The 17,610-nt window shown below is 50.8% G+C and overlaps 1 protein-coding gene across 1 annotated transcript; it reads left to right on the top strand.

The window, feature by feature from the left end:
* The first annotated feature begins 1,443 nt into the window (after positions 1 to 1,443).
* LOC118627277 (arylacetamide deacetylase-like 3) lies at positions 1,444 to 10,015 on the top strand. The gene is made up of 4 exons (XM_036257577.1): positions 1,444 to 1,608; positions 4,838 to 5,054; positions 6,982 to 7,045; positions 9,241 to 10,015. Exons 1-4 carry the CDS (start codon positions 1,444 to 1,446, stop codon positions 10,013 to 10,015), a joined length of 1,221 nt encoding a protein of 406 aa, XP_036113470.1.
* Positions 10,016 to 17,610: the final 7,595 nt, after the last annotated feature.

The raw sequence follows: 17,610 nt of genomic DNA, 5'->3' as shown, positions 1-17,610 counted from the left end.
CTGGGAGGGAGACGTCTTTATGAAAGAAAATTCATGCCCCACTTTAAGGCAAATTATCTTTGGCTCCCAGTAATCCTTATGCCAAAGGGGCATATTTTCGGGTGGCACCTTCCAATCCCCTACAATAGTCTTTGCACATTTATTATCATCCCTCTTTGGCAGATGGAGCCACTCGTTGAAAGTCGATAGCTAGTTCGGTGTAGAGCCAGGATTTGACCCAGGAATTCTGGCTGTGTTCATACACCAAGGAACACGATGCCTCTAGGGCAGCACTTCTCAACCTTCCTGATGCCCAACCCTTGGATACAGCTCCTCGTGCTGTCTGTGGGCGCATCTGCGTGTGGGCGGGCCCCCTGGAGACGGACAGAGGAGCCGGGTCTCAGTTCCTATGACCATCCTATGTGTTTTCCGATGGTCTTCGGCAACCCCTGTGAAAGGGTCGTTCGACCCCCAAAGGGGTCGTGACTCACAGGTTGAGAACCGCTGCTCTATGGTAACTGGAAGCAAAGTAGGACCCTTGTCCTCACAGGGGTCCCATGAGATGGGTCCACGTTAAGTCACATCCTGTGTGTTAGGGTCATGACGTAGAGCAGCGGTTCTCAACAGGAGGTGGGTGGGTGTGACTTTGGTCCCCAGAGGACGTTTGGCAATGTCTAGGGACATATTTGCCTGTCACTACAGGGGAGATGCTACTGGCATCTAGGGGGAGAGACCAGGGGTGCTGTTAAACAGCCTGCAATGCCCAGGACAGCCCCTCAAGCAAGAGTTATCCAGCTCCAAATGTCGACCCGAACCCTGATCTGGTCTGTAGGGATAAAGCAAGGAACAAAACAAAAATTCCTGTCTCCACCGAAGTTTCATTCTTCGGACAATGAACAAACAAGTGAAGTATAGATTATCTCAGGTGATAGAAAAGACAGCGACACAAATTGAGTAGGTGTGTGTGGGGGTGGGCATTCTAATGTTAGTGGGGAGTTACGACGTTAAATAAGGTGGCCAGGGATGGCCTCACTCGGAAGGTGACATCTGAGCAGAGAATTGCAGTAGGGGAGGGGTTGCTCTCAGCTGACATCCGGGGGAAGAATGTTGCACAGAGAACCACAAGTGCAAAGGCCCTGGGGCCCGCAGGCAGACTCAGGAACTGCAGTCAAAGGGCAGTGGTTGTGATGTCCATAGTGACTGGCTCAAGGCCACTTCCAGCTGCAGCACCACGAGGTAAGCTGATGTTTCTTGCTGGGTCACTTTCTCTTTCCCATGGGCCTCGGAGAACCATGTTCTCACCTGAGCCTCTGACTCACTGGGGCCGGACTTCTGGGAGATGAGGAGGTGGGGAAGGCAGGTTGTGATATAAGTGATGGCAGTCCACTGGCTCAAAACCGTGTCCTCCGTGGTGTGCGCTGAGCACGGCCTCTCTGTGGCCTCCTCTGCGCAGCGAACAGCAGGATGGTGGTCCTTCTCCTGGTCATTGGGGCGGTCTGGGTGCTCCTCATGGGGGTGGGGCTGTGGGAAGTCTGCCGCTGCCTCCTCACTACAGAGATCCCTGCAGCCATCGAACACCCCGTGAGACTGTGGGTCCTGCACTGCCTCCTCCAGGTGTTGATGGCGTGGGTGAGTTTGTGTTTTATTTGTCCCCTCGTTGTGAGGCTTCAGGAGCGAGTTGGGAAAACACACGGAGCCGAGGCTGACAGTGTGTTCTCAGAGCTGATGCTTCCCACTCCAGTGGTTCTCAACCTCTCCCAGGGTTCCCCAAGCAGAACGGCGGACAGCCACACGACGCAAAGACTGATGCACTTCTCAGAAAAACGGAGGCCTGCTGCACCTTGTCTTACCTTCCTCACAGCATCCGCCTCGCTGTGGAGGTAGCAGGGAGTTGTTCTGAAACTTTGGGGCCTCCTTACTACCTAGCTGCTCGCTACAAGTGGCCAATGACAAAGTAAAGAGACACACTAGCAAAATAGTAAATTAGTATAGATGAACAAAACTGCACAATGTGACTGAATTATACAGATAGATACATGGATAGATACACAGATAGATACACAGATAGATTAGATAGATAGATAGATAGATAGATAGATAGATAGATGATAGATAGATGATAGATAGATGATAGATGATAGATAGATAGATAGATAGATAGATAGATAGATAGATAGATGATAGATAGATGATAGATAGATAGATAGATGATAGATAGATGATAGATAGATGATAGATAGATAGATAGATAGATAGATGATAGATAGATGATAGATAGATAGATAGATGATAGATAGATGATAGATGATAGATAGATAGATAGATAGATAGATAGATAGATAGATAGATGCTTTGGAGAGATGGACGCTTGTTTATGTCATTAATAAGATTCTGCTGTTGTTTTTGGTGTGTGTAAGTCAATGAAATCCCTGTAAATAGATCTTGGCAAGGATCATGTCGAGGTTGGTATAAAAGATTTGCTCTGCTGTTCCAGAGGGCTGGTAGAAACGGCAGATAGAAAACATGTTAGGAAACATGTCTCGTACATGATGACAAGCGATTGCCTGTTCTCATGGGAAACCCTCGATGGAGAAGAACCCAGAAGCCCAGTGTTCCTTCCCACCAGGGTCAGAATGACAGGAGGTGATGATCTGCTCCTGTACTCTTCCTGGCCTTGACTTTCATAGTCTACAGTCTGGGTTCCCAAACACAGCGACTCAGCTTCCTCATCTGCAAAATGGGAAGATAATGGTCCCGACTCCGTAGCATTTTGTGGGGATGCAGTACGTCGTGTGTGCGTTTGAATGCCTGGCACAGAGTAAGCTCTCCCTAAATATGAGCCTTATTACTATTTGTTGGTCTGTTTTTCTGTCTGCAAAGATGTGTTGTACACTACTACATGCCATCCACCAGTTCTAGCCCTGAGGGTCAGTGATGGGCGATGGAGACCAGGTCCCAGATAGAGCCTTCCTGCAGGGTGGGGTGCACTGGGGGAAGGGAGGGAGAGAGGCAGCAACATGCAAGCAAACCGATTCACAGAGGCCATGCTGGGAGGAAAGGAAGGCAGGGCAGTGGGTTAAGGCAGGCTTGTTAAAGGGGTGCCCCAAACCCCCAAGGGTGACAGAAGGCAAGGAGTCCATACCTTTGGATGGGGTAAAAAATCACCCCATTTTCACTGATGTCCAATGAAAACATAGTACTTCCTTCCATTTGAAATGAGGGTGACAAGCCACAGCTGTGACAGCAGCAGCCAACACTGGGTCACCGAGAGGATTTCCCGAGCGTGTGCCTGCGGTGGCAGGTTTCGTGAAAAGCCCGTGTGCGCCTGTCCCTTTGAGAGGAGGACGGTATTAGGCCAGACGCCAGCTCTCACTGTTCCGTGTGCTGGCGGGAAGCCCGTGGAGTGCCGCGTCACACGTGCCCGTTGCGTGTGGATAGGTAGCTCTGCTGAGATGGAACGGCCCCCTGTTCAAAGGCATTCTGCACTGAGGCCCGGGCCTCCCTGGGAGCCCCGAGGGCCGCGGCACAGGACAGGTTAGGGACAGTGCCGTGGGGGTGAGCCCACTTGGTTTACTTTCTTTCTCTATTATGTAAACTTTCAGCCCTGGCCAGTTTGGCTCAGCGGTTGGAGCGTCGGCCTGTGGACCAGAGAGTCCCCGGTTCGGTTCCCGCTAGGGGCACGTACCAAAAAAAAAAAAAATCCTATTATGTAAACTTTCAGACGGTCAGCAATAGTAGGAAGAAGCCCCAGGTCCCCAGGTCCCCAGCCACAGCATTCATGCCTCCAGCCCAATCTAGCTTTCTCGGTGTCCCCAACCTGTCCATCATTCCCATTTGCTTATGAAGCAAATTCTGGATAGCCTTTTTTTTTTTTTTTAATTCTCAGCTGAGGATACTTTTTTCCATTTATCTTCAGATAGAGTGGAAGAGAGGGAAATACAGAGAGAGAGAGAGAGAAAGAGAGAGAGAGAGAGAGAGAGAGAGAGAGAGAGAGAGAAAGAGAGACATCGATGTGAGAGAGACATATTGACTGTTGCCTCCTGCACGACCTAGATCAGGGCTGGGGACTGAACTGAGGTACATGCCCTTGACTGAAATCGAACCTGTTACTCTTTCGTCCGTAGGTGGACGCTCTAACTGCTGAGCCAAACTGTCCAGGGCTGGATAGCCTTTTATTTTATCCAAAATTGATTCCATAAGTAGCTCTAAAAGATAAGAAATTTTTCATCTCTTTTAAAAATCATATGCACAGCCCTGGCCAGTGTGGCTCAGCTGGTCAGGAATCGTCCCTTGCACAGAGAGGTTTCAGGTTCGATTCCTAGTCAGGGCACAGGCTTGAGCACGGGACTCCATCCTCGGTGAGGGGTGTGCAGGAGGCAGCCGATGGACGCTCCACTTTCAAATCGATGTTTCTCTCGTTCTCTCTTTCCTTTTCTCTTCTCTCTCTAACAATCAATAAAAATACTTAAAATAAACCATCAAAAAACACCATAACCACAACTCAGTTATTACATCTTAAAAATAGCAACAAATGCAAGGAGGGCCACATTGGCTAGGATGGTCCAAGAGGGGCTCCCTGGGAGAAACGTCATGTCCAGGCCGAGCTGGGGCAGGACCCTGTGTGTGGGGGGTGCCTTCCGGGCAGAGGAGCCCTCAGGGGTGACCAGAAGTCTGTTTGCAGGGCTGGGGTGTGCGGGGGTCCGGGGAGAGGTTTGGAGGGGCTGGTGCCCGGGCTGGGATGTTCTGCAGGTGCGACGAGGTCCGGCCACTCTGCCAAGGGCACGTGTGGCAGGCAGCAGGACCCGGCAGGGACATGCTGAAACCCTGCTCACTGCATCTCCTCTTCTCTGGCCCACAGGGGAAGATTTTGGAGAAACTGAGAATCTGTTCCATGCCCCAATTTGTCCGTTTTGTACACGACCTGCAACCGCTCAAGACGGACCCGGCTGTGGTGGTCAAGGACCTCCGCTTGGGGACCATCCCGGTGAAGCTATACCAGCCCAAGGCGCCCTCCTGCAGCCCCCGGCCCGGCATCGTGTTCGTCCATGGCGGCGGGACCATCTTCGGCAGCTTGAGTAAGATTCCTTTCCTGTTCCCCAGCCCCGAGTGTTACAGTCTCGGAGCAGCGTGGGGAGGCACCCACCTTCCGGCGTGAAGAGTCGCTTCTGTCGTCTTCCTGGGGTCTAAAGGCCAGTATGACCCGGGAAGCTGGACCAGGGCAGTTAGCAGGTCCAGGTGGTGCGGTGGCTCAGATATGGGACGTATTGGTCTCTTGCTGGAAAGAAGGAGATAGATGGGGCGTATACATGCGCATATGTGTGCATCTATGTATATGCCTATGCAGTTTTCCCCCGCTATGCGAAAGAGGGTGCCCCGTGACACCTTCCCTAAGCCCAGACGGTGTAAAGCGAGGAAGCAATGATCTTCAGACACGTCTTGCTGATGGATGTCTAGGTAAAGCCCAGAGGCTAACAGACTTTGTTCAGAGCTCTGGGGCTGGATGCTGAGGTGCTGTGTTCCCAGGGGCGCTTGGCAGGGCCACTGTCCCTACCGGGGTGGGGTGCTGCCTCCAGGAGGGCTCCCTCAAACACATGCTGACTGATATTTTTTTGCTTTTCCCTTTTTTTTGGTTAACTGAGAACCCTCTTCAGTAACTTTGAATTTTTTTTTTAATCCTCACCCGAGGACACTTTTTTCATTTTTTGTTCAGGTAGAGTGGGAGGGAGAGAGAGAGGAAGAGAGAGAGAGAGAGAGAAACATCGACGTGAAAGGGACACATCGAGTGGCTGCCACCCGCACAACCCAACCAGGGGCGGGGACAAACTGCAACCAAGGTACGTGCCCTTAGCGGGAACCGAACCCGGGTCTCTCTGGCCCGCAGGCTGATGCTCTAACCGCTGAGCCAAACCGGCCAGGGCGAGAACCCTCTTCAAACGTCCTATGGTCAGCCCCAAACAGGTACTAATGTAGGCATTTCATAATAGCAAAGTTTCGAAAAGTGGGGGAGAGATGTCTATACATGTGAAATTCACATGACATAAAACTCAGCACTTGAAAGTGTACAGTTCAGTGGCATTTCATACAGTCACAATACTGTGCAACCACCCGCTCTACTTGGTTGGAAATAATGATGAAGAAAAATAAAATAACTAAAACACATTATTTTGTTTTATATCGGGCTAGTACTTGAGATAAATTTTGGTATCAACAGACGAGAGGACCAAAAATGTGAGAAAAATGAATGAGAGACAAAACTCACAATTGAGATAATATTATTATCTAACCCCTTCCCCACTGTAGGAATCGGGGGAAAAAATACTTTATAGTTCTTTCCAGTCTGTGGAATGCCAGGGGCTACTGCTGTAGACTTTGAGACAGGGATTTAATGCAACCATTTATTTTTATCTTTACCTGAGGATATTTGTCATTGACTTGAGAGATAGAGGAAGCAGGGGGAGGGGGGAAACATCAATGTGAGAGAGAAATATTGATTGGTTGCTTCCCACACATGCCCTGACTGGGGATCGAACCCTCAACCCTTTGATGCATGAGATGATGCTCCAACCAACTGAGCCACACCAGCCAGGGCAACAGCGAATTTTTACTAATTCATATTTATGAGTATTATTAGTATTTCCATGGCAGGCACTGTGGAAATCCTTTCTGTGCATTATCTCCTTGGAATCCCTCACACTCTATAATGATCATTATCCCCATTTTACAGATGAGCAAACCAAGCCTCAGGGAGAGAAGGGACGTGCCTCACACTGCTTCAGCTCAGGTGGCAAGGAGGCAACGTGAGACCCGAGCTTGGGTCTGGATCCGGAGTTCACACACTGAGTCACTGCCCTGTGTAGCCAAACAGCTTCTCAGATATTGTGAACGGAGAGTCACACCCAAGGGCTCTGTCCGGGATGGTGGCCAGTGAGAAGGGGCAGCTGAGAATGGGCAAAAGAAGTCCACTAGCCTTCCTCGTGAATTTTAAAACCTTTTATTTTCTAGAATTCTACCATAGAACATGCTGTCGTTTGTCCAAGGAGAGCGACTCCGTGGTTCTGGCAGTTGGGTGAGTAGGGGGGGCTGGGGAGAGGCAGGGAAAACAGGCTGTGACCCAGAGTGATGGGGTGGGGGGTAGGAACTCAGGCAGGCAGGGAGTTGGGGGACACCAGGAGCAAGGAGGAGAGGAAGGGAGAGGGAGAGACAGAGGCAGAGAACCGGCACGCCTTCCTGCCGACCGCCTGTGGGTACGTTTCCATGGGGTGATCTGTGCGTGGCATCATTTGGAGCCGGGGTGGGGAGGGGGCTCACTTAAGCAGGTCAGCTGCTGAGCTCCACAGCAGAGCATGTCTGGGCGGACTACTCTCGTTGAGCAGAACAGCCCTGCACATGCTGGACGCTGAGCTCCTCCCTCCACTGAGTGCCCACCGCGCTCTGTGCCATCACCAGGACAACCGCAAACACGGTCACAGCATTGCCAAGTGCTCTCTGGAGGGAGGTCCACCCTGGGGAGATCCACTGGAGGAAGGGAGAAAGATTCAAAAGCCACCCTCTCTCCTAACTGATCTTGGAGAGTCACTCACCAGCCCTGGAAAGGTGAAGAGGGCTTGGTGGACATGGGGCAGGAGAGACCTGGGCGGCCCCTTCCTGGGCCTCCACGCCAGGCAAACTGGACATATATGAGGAGTGGTCACTGTCGTGGTGTGGCCTTGTCCTCCTGCCTGACGCATCCTCAGACTGGGCAGGGCGGTTCTGGTTTCCTGCAGTTCTGTTTAAATGCGCCTGCCACGAAGGGTCAATTGCCAGTATCTTGGGGCTACATTTCCCAACTGTCTTGTGGCACAGCTAGTTGAGTAGAGTAAAAAATACAGATGTCAGGCCCGGTCAGTGTGACTCAGTGGACTGAGCATCATCCCATGGACTGAGAGGTCCCAGTTCGATTCCTGGTCAGCGCACATGCCTGGGTTTCGGGCTCCGTCCCCAGTAGGGGGCGTGCAGGAGGCAGCTGATCAATGTTTCTCTCTCACATCCATGTTTCTCTCTCTCTCTCCCTTCCTCTCTCTAAAAAATCAATAAAAACATATTACATTTTTTCTAAAAAAAGAAAAATACAGGTTTCAGTCCTGGATGAGGGAGAGAGACCTGGAGAAGCACCTTGCTCTACAATTCCTGGCTCCAAAAACATTTCTGCAAGGGGACGGAAATCTTGATCCAGTTGTTGGCGGTATATGCCTTGCAGTTCTGGTTGTGCTGAGCCACGAGATCAGCAGTAGAATATATGAGCAAATGCCTGCAAGAAAGTTATTTCGTGGACAGAGTGTAGGAGTTGAAGCTTTGCCGCCAGGTAGCTAAGACCAGGGAACATCAGAATGACCATGGCCGGCAGAAGCTTTGCTGATCCATAAAGCATGTCCTAACTTAGAGGCCAGCGTTTAGAATGGTGAGATTTCTCCGCAAACCCAGATTTCTGAAATCTCTTGAAAAATGCCGGGCTGGCGAACCTGTGTCACAGGGGTCGAGTTCGGTGGCTGATTTGGAGGTGGCCTATAGGTCATCGGCTGGCCCTTGGTAGTATTTAAGTCTCCAAGAGGAGAGGTCACAAACACCTGTGAGCCTGGCAGCGTTATGTAGAAGTTAAACCCAGGTCAGCCTGGGTTTGCTCGTAAAAGAATAAAGTAGGGAGCCCTGGCTGATTAGAGCATCGGCCCGCGGACCAGAGAGAACCGGGTTCGGTTCCCGCTATGGGCACCTACCTCGGTTGTGGTTTGTCCCTGGCCCCGGTTGGGGTCGTGTGGGTGGCAACCACTTGATGTGTCTCTCTCACATCGATGTTTCTCTCTCTCTCTTCCTCCCTCGCTCCCTCCCGTTCTACCTGAAGATAAATGCAAAAATGTCCTCGGGAGAGGATAAAAATAATAATAATAAAAAAGTAGGGAACAGGGGTGAGTCGGGGCAGCGCTCTCAGGGAGGGGGCTCCTGTGGGTGATAGCTAAGCTGTTGACCACTAGGTGGCTGACAGGATTCTTGTGGTCACAACCTGTTCCCAAAATGACAGTAGACGGTGGGAGTAGCAGTGACCACTTACTGAGCCCCTGTGCTGGGCACAGAGGACTTCATGTCTGTCAGCCCCACATTTAACTTGACTTGCTCAGGTTTCAGAAAGAGAAGTTGATGGGAGACATCTGGGCTCAAGCAGGCCAGGCACAGGTGTTGGGGCTCCGCTAGGGTTACAAGAGTAAACCATGTTCCTCGATTCCTTTTCAGATACCGCCAGCCGCCCGAGCACAGGTATCCGATGATAATAGTCGACTGCTTTGCGGCCACCATCTGCTTCCTGAGGTCCCTAGACAGGTACGGGGTGGATCCAGCCCGCGTTGTGATCTGTGGTGACAGCGTGGGTGGGGCAGTGGCCACGCTCATTTGTCAAAAGCTTGTGAAGAGTTCAGATCTCCCCAAGATTCGTGCTCAGATCCTGGTCTACGCTCCTGTCCAACTCCTGGACTTCCAGCTGCCTTCCTACCAGCAGAACAGAAATGTCCCATTGATCAATTTGGATTTTGTCTACCAATGTTTTGTTTATTACCTGGACATAAGCCCCACCTGGAAAAATGCTTGCCTGAAAGGTGCCCACGTACCTGCCGAAGTCTGGGCGAAGTATAGAAAGTGGGTGAGCTCCGAAAACATCCCGGAGAGGTTTAAGAAGAGAGGCTACAAGCCGCTGCCCCCTATGCCCCTGAATGAGAGTGCTTACCTGGAGACAAACTTGCTTCTGGATTTGATCAACGAGCCCCTGCTTGCAGAAGACGAAGTCGTGTCTCGGCTCCCGGAAACCTGCATTATTAGCTGTGAGTATGATGTTCTCCGGGACAATTCGCTCTTGTACAAGAAGAGACTGGAGGACCTCGGGGTCCCGGTGACTTGGCACCACATGGAGGATGGTTTTCACGGAGTGCTTAGCACCATTGACATGGGATTCTTATCTTTTCCCTGCTCCACGAGGATTATGAACAACATGGCCCAATTTATAAAGGGCTTGTAGCCGTCTCTTCTTCCCGCTGGAGCTGCGAGAGTCTGGGCCCGCCATCCCCCGGTTCCCCATGGGGCTCTCCGAAGTCGATGTAGGTGATGCTGAGGGGGTTAGGGAGGGTATTGGGACTGCCAGCTCCTTCCTGCTCCAGGTTCTAGAATCAGAGAATGTATGTTTCTGATGCCTGCAGGGGGAGCAGTAGATGAAACAGTTTTAGGGGGGCATGGGGGGTTCTCTGTGTGCACCGTTGGGAAAATTTGAGCTGGCCAATTTGCGAGAGTTCATAGCATGTGAGGGTCGCCCGTGGCCTCCCTGAGGGGCAGTTCAGACTGCCCCAGAGGGGCAGGGCTCTGACCTTCTAGACTGCCAGGTGGAGGTGGTTCCTGGTTCCACTCTCCTCCTCTGGGAATAGGGGGCACTTTTCCTGCTGTTTCCCTGTCTCTGAGTTCAGAGCCTCGCCGGCCTCGGGTGGAAGTTAGGACAGAGTGGGTGGGTTTTGCATGCTGGTTGGCAGCTAACAACGGGTGAGGACAGCCCAGAGCCACCGACTGGAGGCGCTCCGGAGCTCCGGGCATCCAAGTGGCAGAAGAGAGCCGTTGGAAAGGGCTCTGTCCTGAGGCAGAGACCCAGGAAGACTAAGTCTGACCAAACTCAATCATATCTACAAGGAGAACTTGAGGGAGAGCCCAGTGGACTGAAGATGTGTGGCAAGGACAGTTGCTGGCGTCAGACACAGGACCAACGGAAACCGACCTAAGTCAGAGGGAGAGAGCATCGGCCAATGGGATACACCAGGACTGGTTTGATGCCGGAACTCAAACCATGCCACCAGCACGTCCATCCTCCCAGGATCATTACCACGGATTTGCCTCATTCTCGGCAGTCCCGGCAAAAATCACATTGTAACTCGATGGCTCTATGGGCTTTCTGAATGTTGTGTCCCGTTGCCACAGCCGAGGGAGTGGAGTGTTCTGACCGACCAGATACAAGCCCATGCTGGGGGTGGAGGGTGGGGTCAACGCCACCTGGCGCTTGGACTGAGCATGAGGGAGGGAGGGAGGGAGGGAGGGACCACTTCCCTCACATCAACACTTACTGCACTGGGTGGACGTCCACACTCCCTCTACGGCAGAAGCTAAATTGAATCCTGAGTCAAGGTACATGGAAGCGTCAAGAAATGACAGGGACCGCTGGGCAAGTTGACCACCTGCCCTTAGGAATACAAATTCCTGTAAAAAGATGACCCAGGCTCCCACGCTGCCCCTACCTGGTCTTCGGAGGCTGGTCCTGGTTGGCCAGTGGCTTTTATAGACCAAGATCCAAGTGTACGGCACGAAGACCCAGTGCATGGCTCTCACCGGCCTTCGGTTGAGTGTCTGTGCTGAAACGTGAAGCAGAGAAGAATCCACCGGGTGGCGTCTCGTCCCACTCACAGCAGGCAGACCCGTGGGAGGCTTTGTCGGAGAACTAGGAGGAGCACTGTCTCCCCACTCAGCTACTGGGGAGCACTGGGATCCGAGAAGCACGTCCCTTTTGAGATTGACCTCTGAGCTGAGTCAGGTTGGTTTCCCCCTGGAAGGTGGTCTTCGTGGTTTCTCACCTGCTTCTGGAGACATGAACTGACCTGGAACGTTGGGTGGTGGCCTCTTGCACTGCAGAGTAGCCAAGGAGGAGGTGGGCCACTGGAGGGCGGTGCCCAGGGGCGATGAGTGGGGTACACCGCAGGGACTGGAAGCACCCCAGGTAGACTCGTCTCTGAGGCTGCTTCCGTCTGCACATCGTGGGGGAAATAGATGACGTTCAGCCCCAGGGGCTGGTTGGGTTGTCTTGGGGACCAAATGTTTCACTCTTCTGCTTGACCATGTTCTTGCCATCCTTCCTGGAGGCCGTTGGTGAGGCTGGGGAATGGAAATGGGATGAATGTTTACCAAGAACCAACTCCATGCTAGGCCCTGTACCGGGCTGTTCTAAGGTGCCATCTATCTCACTGTGATGAGAGAACACTATTTTGGGTCGCTGCCCAGGCATTTTAGAATGTGACAACCCTGCGCTCGCCCAGTCTGGACATTTAGATAAGGACCTGAGCCGAGGATTCCAGCCATAGGTTCCGGCTTAGTTTTTCCCGGGGCAGCTTTTAAAGTGACCCCTCAGAGTCCGCGCCAGTCCCCCTATTCTCTGTCTCGCTCACGCCCCGGGATGGAGAACCGGCTCTCTGCTGGCTCCTTGCTCCTCCTTCTCTTGTTTCTGGGATCTGGAAGTAATAAATCTGTGACTGCACTTCCTTGGTGTGAGTGTGTGGAAACTGCACCCCAGTCAAAATGACCCTGGGATTGTCACTTCCTCCAAGTGGGAACTTGGACGCTGAGAGAGCTACTGGCTGACCTCGTGTGGTGGACTCATGCCTCCTCGGGCCACAGGTCACAATCCTCATATCCTTAATCCAACACACCAACTACGGGTGCTCCAGCACGCTCATGAGGTCCTCACTGGAATTCCACCAAGTGGGCATTCGTAAGCCCATTTTACAGATGGGGAAACCGAGGCCCAGAGACATTAACAACAATACTCATTTTGTGTCTCTTTCTAGCGAGGCTCAAAGCCAGCTGACTAACTAGTTTGTCCAATGCCACGGGGTTGGCCAGGTGCTGTACACTGCTAACTTTCGATTACTCTCTTGAAACTCTCTTCCCTTTTATCTGGATGTATTCACTGGTCCTTTTTTGGGGGGCGGGGGTGGAGGACTACAGTCTTCCATACTTCAAAGCCCATTCCTATGCTTTTATATACACAGACATGTACCCATAGAAAACATAGAGTATTATTTTGTGGGATGATGTTGCTGCAAAAGACGAATAATTCTGCACCTGTTATGCCCCTTGGTTTTTTTTTTTTCGCTCAATTGTATCTAGCCTAGTAAACAATACAGATTTATCTTCCTCTTTCTTTTTAGTGACTTCATAGTATTCCTTGGTCTACATTACAGTTCTCAGCCATTCCCCTGTGGTGGGCATATTCGGTCTCTTTCCAGTTTGTCACGGACAGACAGGTCCATAGTGAGCATTTCTGCACACACCCCCTTCTGTGAGGCTCTGTGAGAGATTTAAGAAGGGGGATGGTTGACTGGGCACATTTTAAATGTTGGTGGCCTCTCCCCAAATGCCTGTCCCATTTCCTTTTCCCCAGCAGGTCTCGCCTGGGAGAGAAGTTGTCGGGTTATAACCACCAATCCCCAAAGCAGAAAGAAAATCGATTGACCTGACAAATGACAGGGTGGGACCGAGTTGGCATGTCTGTATTTTATTTTATTTTTATTATTATTTTTAAAAATATTTTTTTCTTTATTGATTTCAGAGAAAGAGGAAGGGAGAGGGAGAGAGATAGAAACATCGATGAGAGAGAACATCGATTGGCCGCCTCCTGCATGCCCCCCACTGGGGTTTGGGCCCACAACCTGGGCATGTGCCCTGACCGGGAATCGAACTGGTGACCTCTTGGTGCATGGGTTGACGCTCAACCACTGAGCCACACTGGATGGCGCATGTCTGTATTTTATTTTATTTTATTTATTTATTTTTATCCTCACCCGAGGACATTTTTCCATTTTTTGTTCAGGTAGAGTGGGGGGGAGAGAGAGGAACAGAGAGAGAGAGAGAAACATCGATGTGAAAGGGACACATCGAATGGCTGCCACCCGCACAACCAACCAGGGCCGGGGACAAACTGCAACCGAGGTATGCGCCCCTAGCGGGAACCGAACCCGGGTCTCTCAGGACCGCAGGCTGACACTCTAACCGCTGAGCCAAACCGGCCAGGGCGCATGTCTGTATTTGAGAAGGAAATTTCCTTAGTTCAAATGAAACTCTACAGGGATCAGTGGAGGAGTCTGGGCAGGCTGCAACCTTACTGGGTTGCTGCCTCCAGCATCCTTGCCTCCATTTAACAAAGTTGGCTCCTCCTTCCCCAGGGTGGCCAGGGCCTGCTCTGTTTCCTGGCCAAAACACCGCTGTCTCAGCCTTGCAGCTGAGCGTCTTGCAAACTGGTAGGACAAGGTTGAATCAGATAAGGCAGTGCCCAGGGTTCAGTGTCAAAGTATTTCTGGTCATAGGCAAAACCCTCAAGGGTCCATCTCCGTTACTGCGAAACAACTCCCTGTCTATTTTGTCACAAAAGGACAGATCAGTTTTACGTTGAAAAAGACACATTCTGGGTTTGCTGCTGCTGCATCACAAGTTCTCCCAGGAGGCAGAGGGATGAAGGACCTGTGGTCTAGGGTCAATCAGAGGCCCGACATTGACCTCATCTGCAGACCCTCAGTTTTCTTGCCTTGAAATGAGAGTAACCATATCGAGTAAATGGGTGTGTTTTATTAAATCGTCATTCTTGAGCATCTGGTGAGGATAACAAATTGCTTTTGTATTCGGGAATCCAAAAAGAAGCTAGAATTATCCCTTTAGGATATCGCGGCCCTTTGTCCCCAAGATACTCCTCGAATACAAAGAAATGGATAACATAAACTTGGTTCAGGCATGTGGGGAGGAGAGGATAGAATATTTATTGACCCCATATCTGTGACCGGCGTGTCCCAAGGGGCTTACTAGATGACATCTCACCGAATCCTCATAATCTGATGGAGCACGTAAGCAATACTTGATCTCAATTTGCAGATTAGGAAACCACGGTGCCCTTGGCCGAGGAACTAGGTGAGAGTCGCAACTGGAAGTTGAAGCCAAGTAGGTCTGAGTTCCAAGTCCCCTGCCTGTCACCACTCGGTTCCTGGTGCAATACCCCCGAGAAGTGTTTCTAGGCCACGAGGGACCACAGGGAAGACGTCGATTCCTCCTTCATCTCTCAGGTCCCTTTCGAAGCACTACCTTGCTCTGGAAAGTCTCCCGACCCCACAGAGCCTCTGACCCTCCTGAGACAGGCCGGTGAGTCAGCACAGGTGGAATAGGGAAACTGAGGCCAGAGTTTAACAGCAGTTTGCAGCCATCTGGGAAATCCTGTCTTTCCTAAAGCAGGGACGCTTAAGAGTAAATGGTTTACACTTCTCCTCCCCAACCGGAGGGCAAATAGCTTAAATCACCCTCCTCAGGAAGACAGACAGCAGAATCCAATCAGTGCCATTTGCCAACCACACACAAGCACAGGTGAAATTAAGAGAACACACCTGACTTTGGTGCATCAGCATAAAGCTGATAAATATTCTATTGAGATCCTCCCCTAAGACCTCTTCTAAATGCCCAGCCTTTAAAACCCCTCAAAACAAAGGTTCAGCACATACTCTATTTCCCAGGAGCATGCCCGCACCTCCCAGGCACACCCCTTGGCTTTCTTCCCCCCCAGACATGCATCCCCTAGACTCTAAGGGGCCCCAAAAGGCTTGCAACCAGGGCAGCAATGGGCAGCGACAGTTCATCCCAGACAAGCCCTCTGAACCTGTCCCCAAAGCCCCCTTTTCTCTGACCGCGTCGTGAGCCAAAGCAGACCAGCCTGGGCTCCTTTCCCCGGCCCTTCCTTGTGTCACTGTCCCCAGCTTCAAAGAATGTCCTCGAAAACTCACCTGGACCACACGCTACCCGCTGGCCCTGGCGGACCCGCCAAGGGCCAGGTCCCCTTTCTGGTGACACTGCGTTTTCAGAGGATGCTGTGGCTTTTCCAGCACCGCACTGAGCACACAGAAGTGTCGTGACCACAAATGTTTACCCCTAGGTTGGGCTCAAGCGATCCTCAATTTCTAGTGTCCACAGGTGACTGGCAAAGCAAATGGCAGTCGTCTCTGCAGGAAGAGAACGTCACCCAGGCCGCCCGTTATCTCTGCAAACACTCTTTCAGACACCGGGCATGTGAGAAGGGGTAAGCCAGCCATGAAAACCCACAGACATAACAGTTAAAAAAAAGAAAGAACGTCGCCACAGACTGTAAAATAGCTCTGTTCACGGTGTCCACGGAGGTAGAAATCTATAGAAATATAGTTCTAAATATCATCTATAAACCTGTAGGTGTACAAGTCCACCAAGCTGAACATTTGGAAGGCAAAACGTGGCAGGCAATCTTCAAATTCAGAAGGTAGGAAAAATTAAACATTTGGAACTAAGAAAAGTTCTCACATACCCAGTATCTGAATGTATATCATATTATGTAGAAATCAGACAGACGTTTCAGAACTGAAAAATGCAACAAATCAAAACATTCAACGGTGGGTTAATTTCACATTAGACGCACTTGAGAGAGAATGTGGGAACTGGAACACAGGTCAGAAGGAACGATTCAGAATGAAGCGCAGAGACTAAAGGATGGAAAATACGGAAGAGCGAGGCAAGAGGCATGAGGGTTCATTGAGAAGCCATAGCAAATATGTGACTGTTGTCCCAGAACGCAGGAAGGAGGCAGAGAGCAATCTTTGAAACACGATGGAGTACTTCCCGGGGATCCCCAAACATCCTTCAGGGAAACTGCAAGGTCAAACTACTTTCTTAATAACAGTAAGATCTTTTCTTTCTTTGTCTCTCTCTCTCTCTCTTGTTTATCCTCACCTGAGGACATTTTTCCATTTTTTGTTTAGACAGAGTGGGAGGGAGAGAGAGGAGGAGGAGAGAGAGAGAAACATCGACGTGAAAGGGACACATCGAGTGGCTGCCACCCGCACGACCAACCAGGGCTGGGGACAAACTGCAACCGAGGTACATGCCCTTAGCGGGAACCGAACCCGGGCCTCTCTGGACCGCAAGTCGACGCTCTAACCGCTGAGCCAAACCGGCCAGGGCTATTTGTCTCTTTTTAAAGTCGGTTTGTTTTTTTATTACTCAAGAGGTAATGCCACTTGATGAGTTTTGGTATGTAGTATCAAAGAATATGCACAATTAACTGCAAACGCTCTTAAAATACTTCTCTCTCGTCTAACTACATACCTATGGAAGACTGACATTTCAATTTTAAACAAAACAACAGATTTCAGACGGAATGTTCTTTTGAAATTAAGAAATAATAAATATATTAACATTCATAAAAACCCTTTGAGTCCTCAATAATTTCTAAGAGACTTACTTCCTCCCTTAAGCCCTCCTTGCTTTAGTGTCTTCATCTATAAAATGGGTACAGAAATAGCAGCTGCTTCCTAGGGCTGCTGTCAGGATTAACGAGTGAAGACTTGTCATGGTCTCAGCGTGGGTCTAGCACATCGACGCTCATTAAGAGGTAGAAGGTGATCAGCTCACTTGAGTTGCGAAAATGCAGCAAGGGTGATGTCACTTATGGGGGTGGCCACACTGAAACCAGGTCCTTCCAGCCCTCGCTTGGTCATTGTTGCTTTGATTGGCTTTCGTGAGGTCAATTTTGCTCTTGAAGAATCAGCTGCCCCCTTAAGGAGAGTATTTATACTCAGAGTCTATCACCATGGAGACAGTCAACAGCAGGGAATCCAAGATCACATCACCTCTCCCTGGAGGCTGGAAATGGACCCTTGAGGCCCTTCTATTCCGTGAAGTTGGCAGGGTGTCATCTGCTATCCGCTCAGACGGGTGTCTGGGAAGGAAACAAGGCACCCCAAACTCAGCATCTTCATAACATCTCCCTACCCCTGAAGCCTTAAGCTGTGCCGAGTCAAAGAC

The sequence above is a fragment of the Molossus molossus genome, unplaced genomic scaffold, assembly GCF_014108415.1.
Source record: "Molossus molossus isolate mMolMol1 unplaced genomic scaffold, mMolMol1.p scaffold_m16_p_12, whole genome shotgun sequence".
Classification (NCBI taxonomy): domain Eukaryota; kingdom Metazoa; phylum Chordata; class Mammalia; order Chiroptera; family Molossidae; genus Molossus; species Molossus molossus.
The sequence above is the reverse complement of the archived record's forward strand: the minus strand, read 5'-3'. Positions and strand labels throughout refer to the sequence as shown.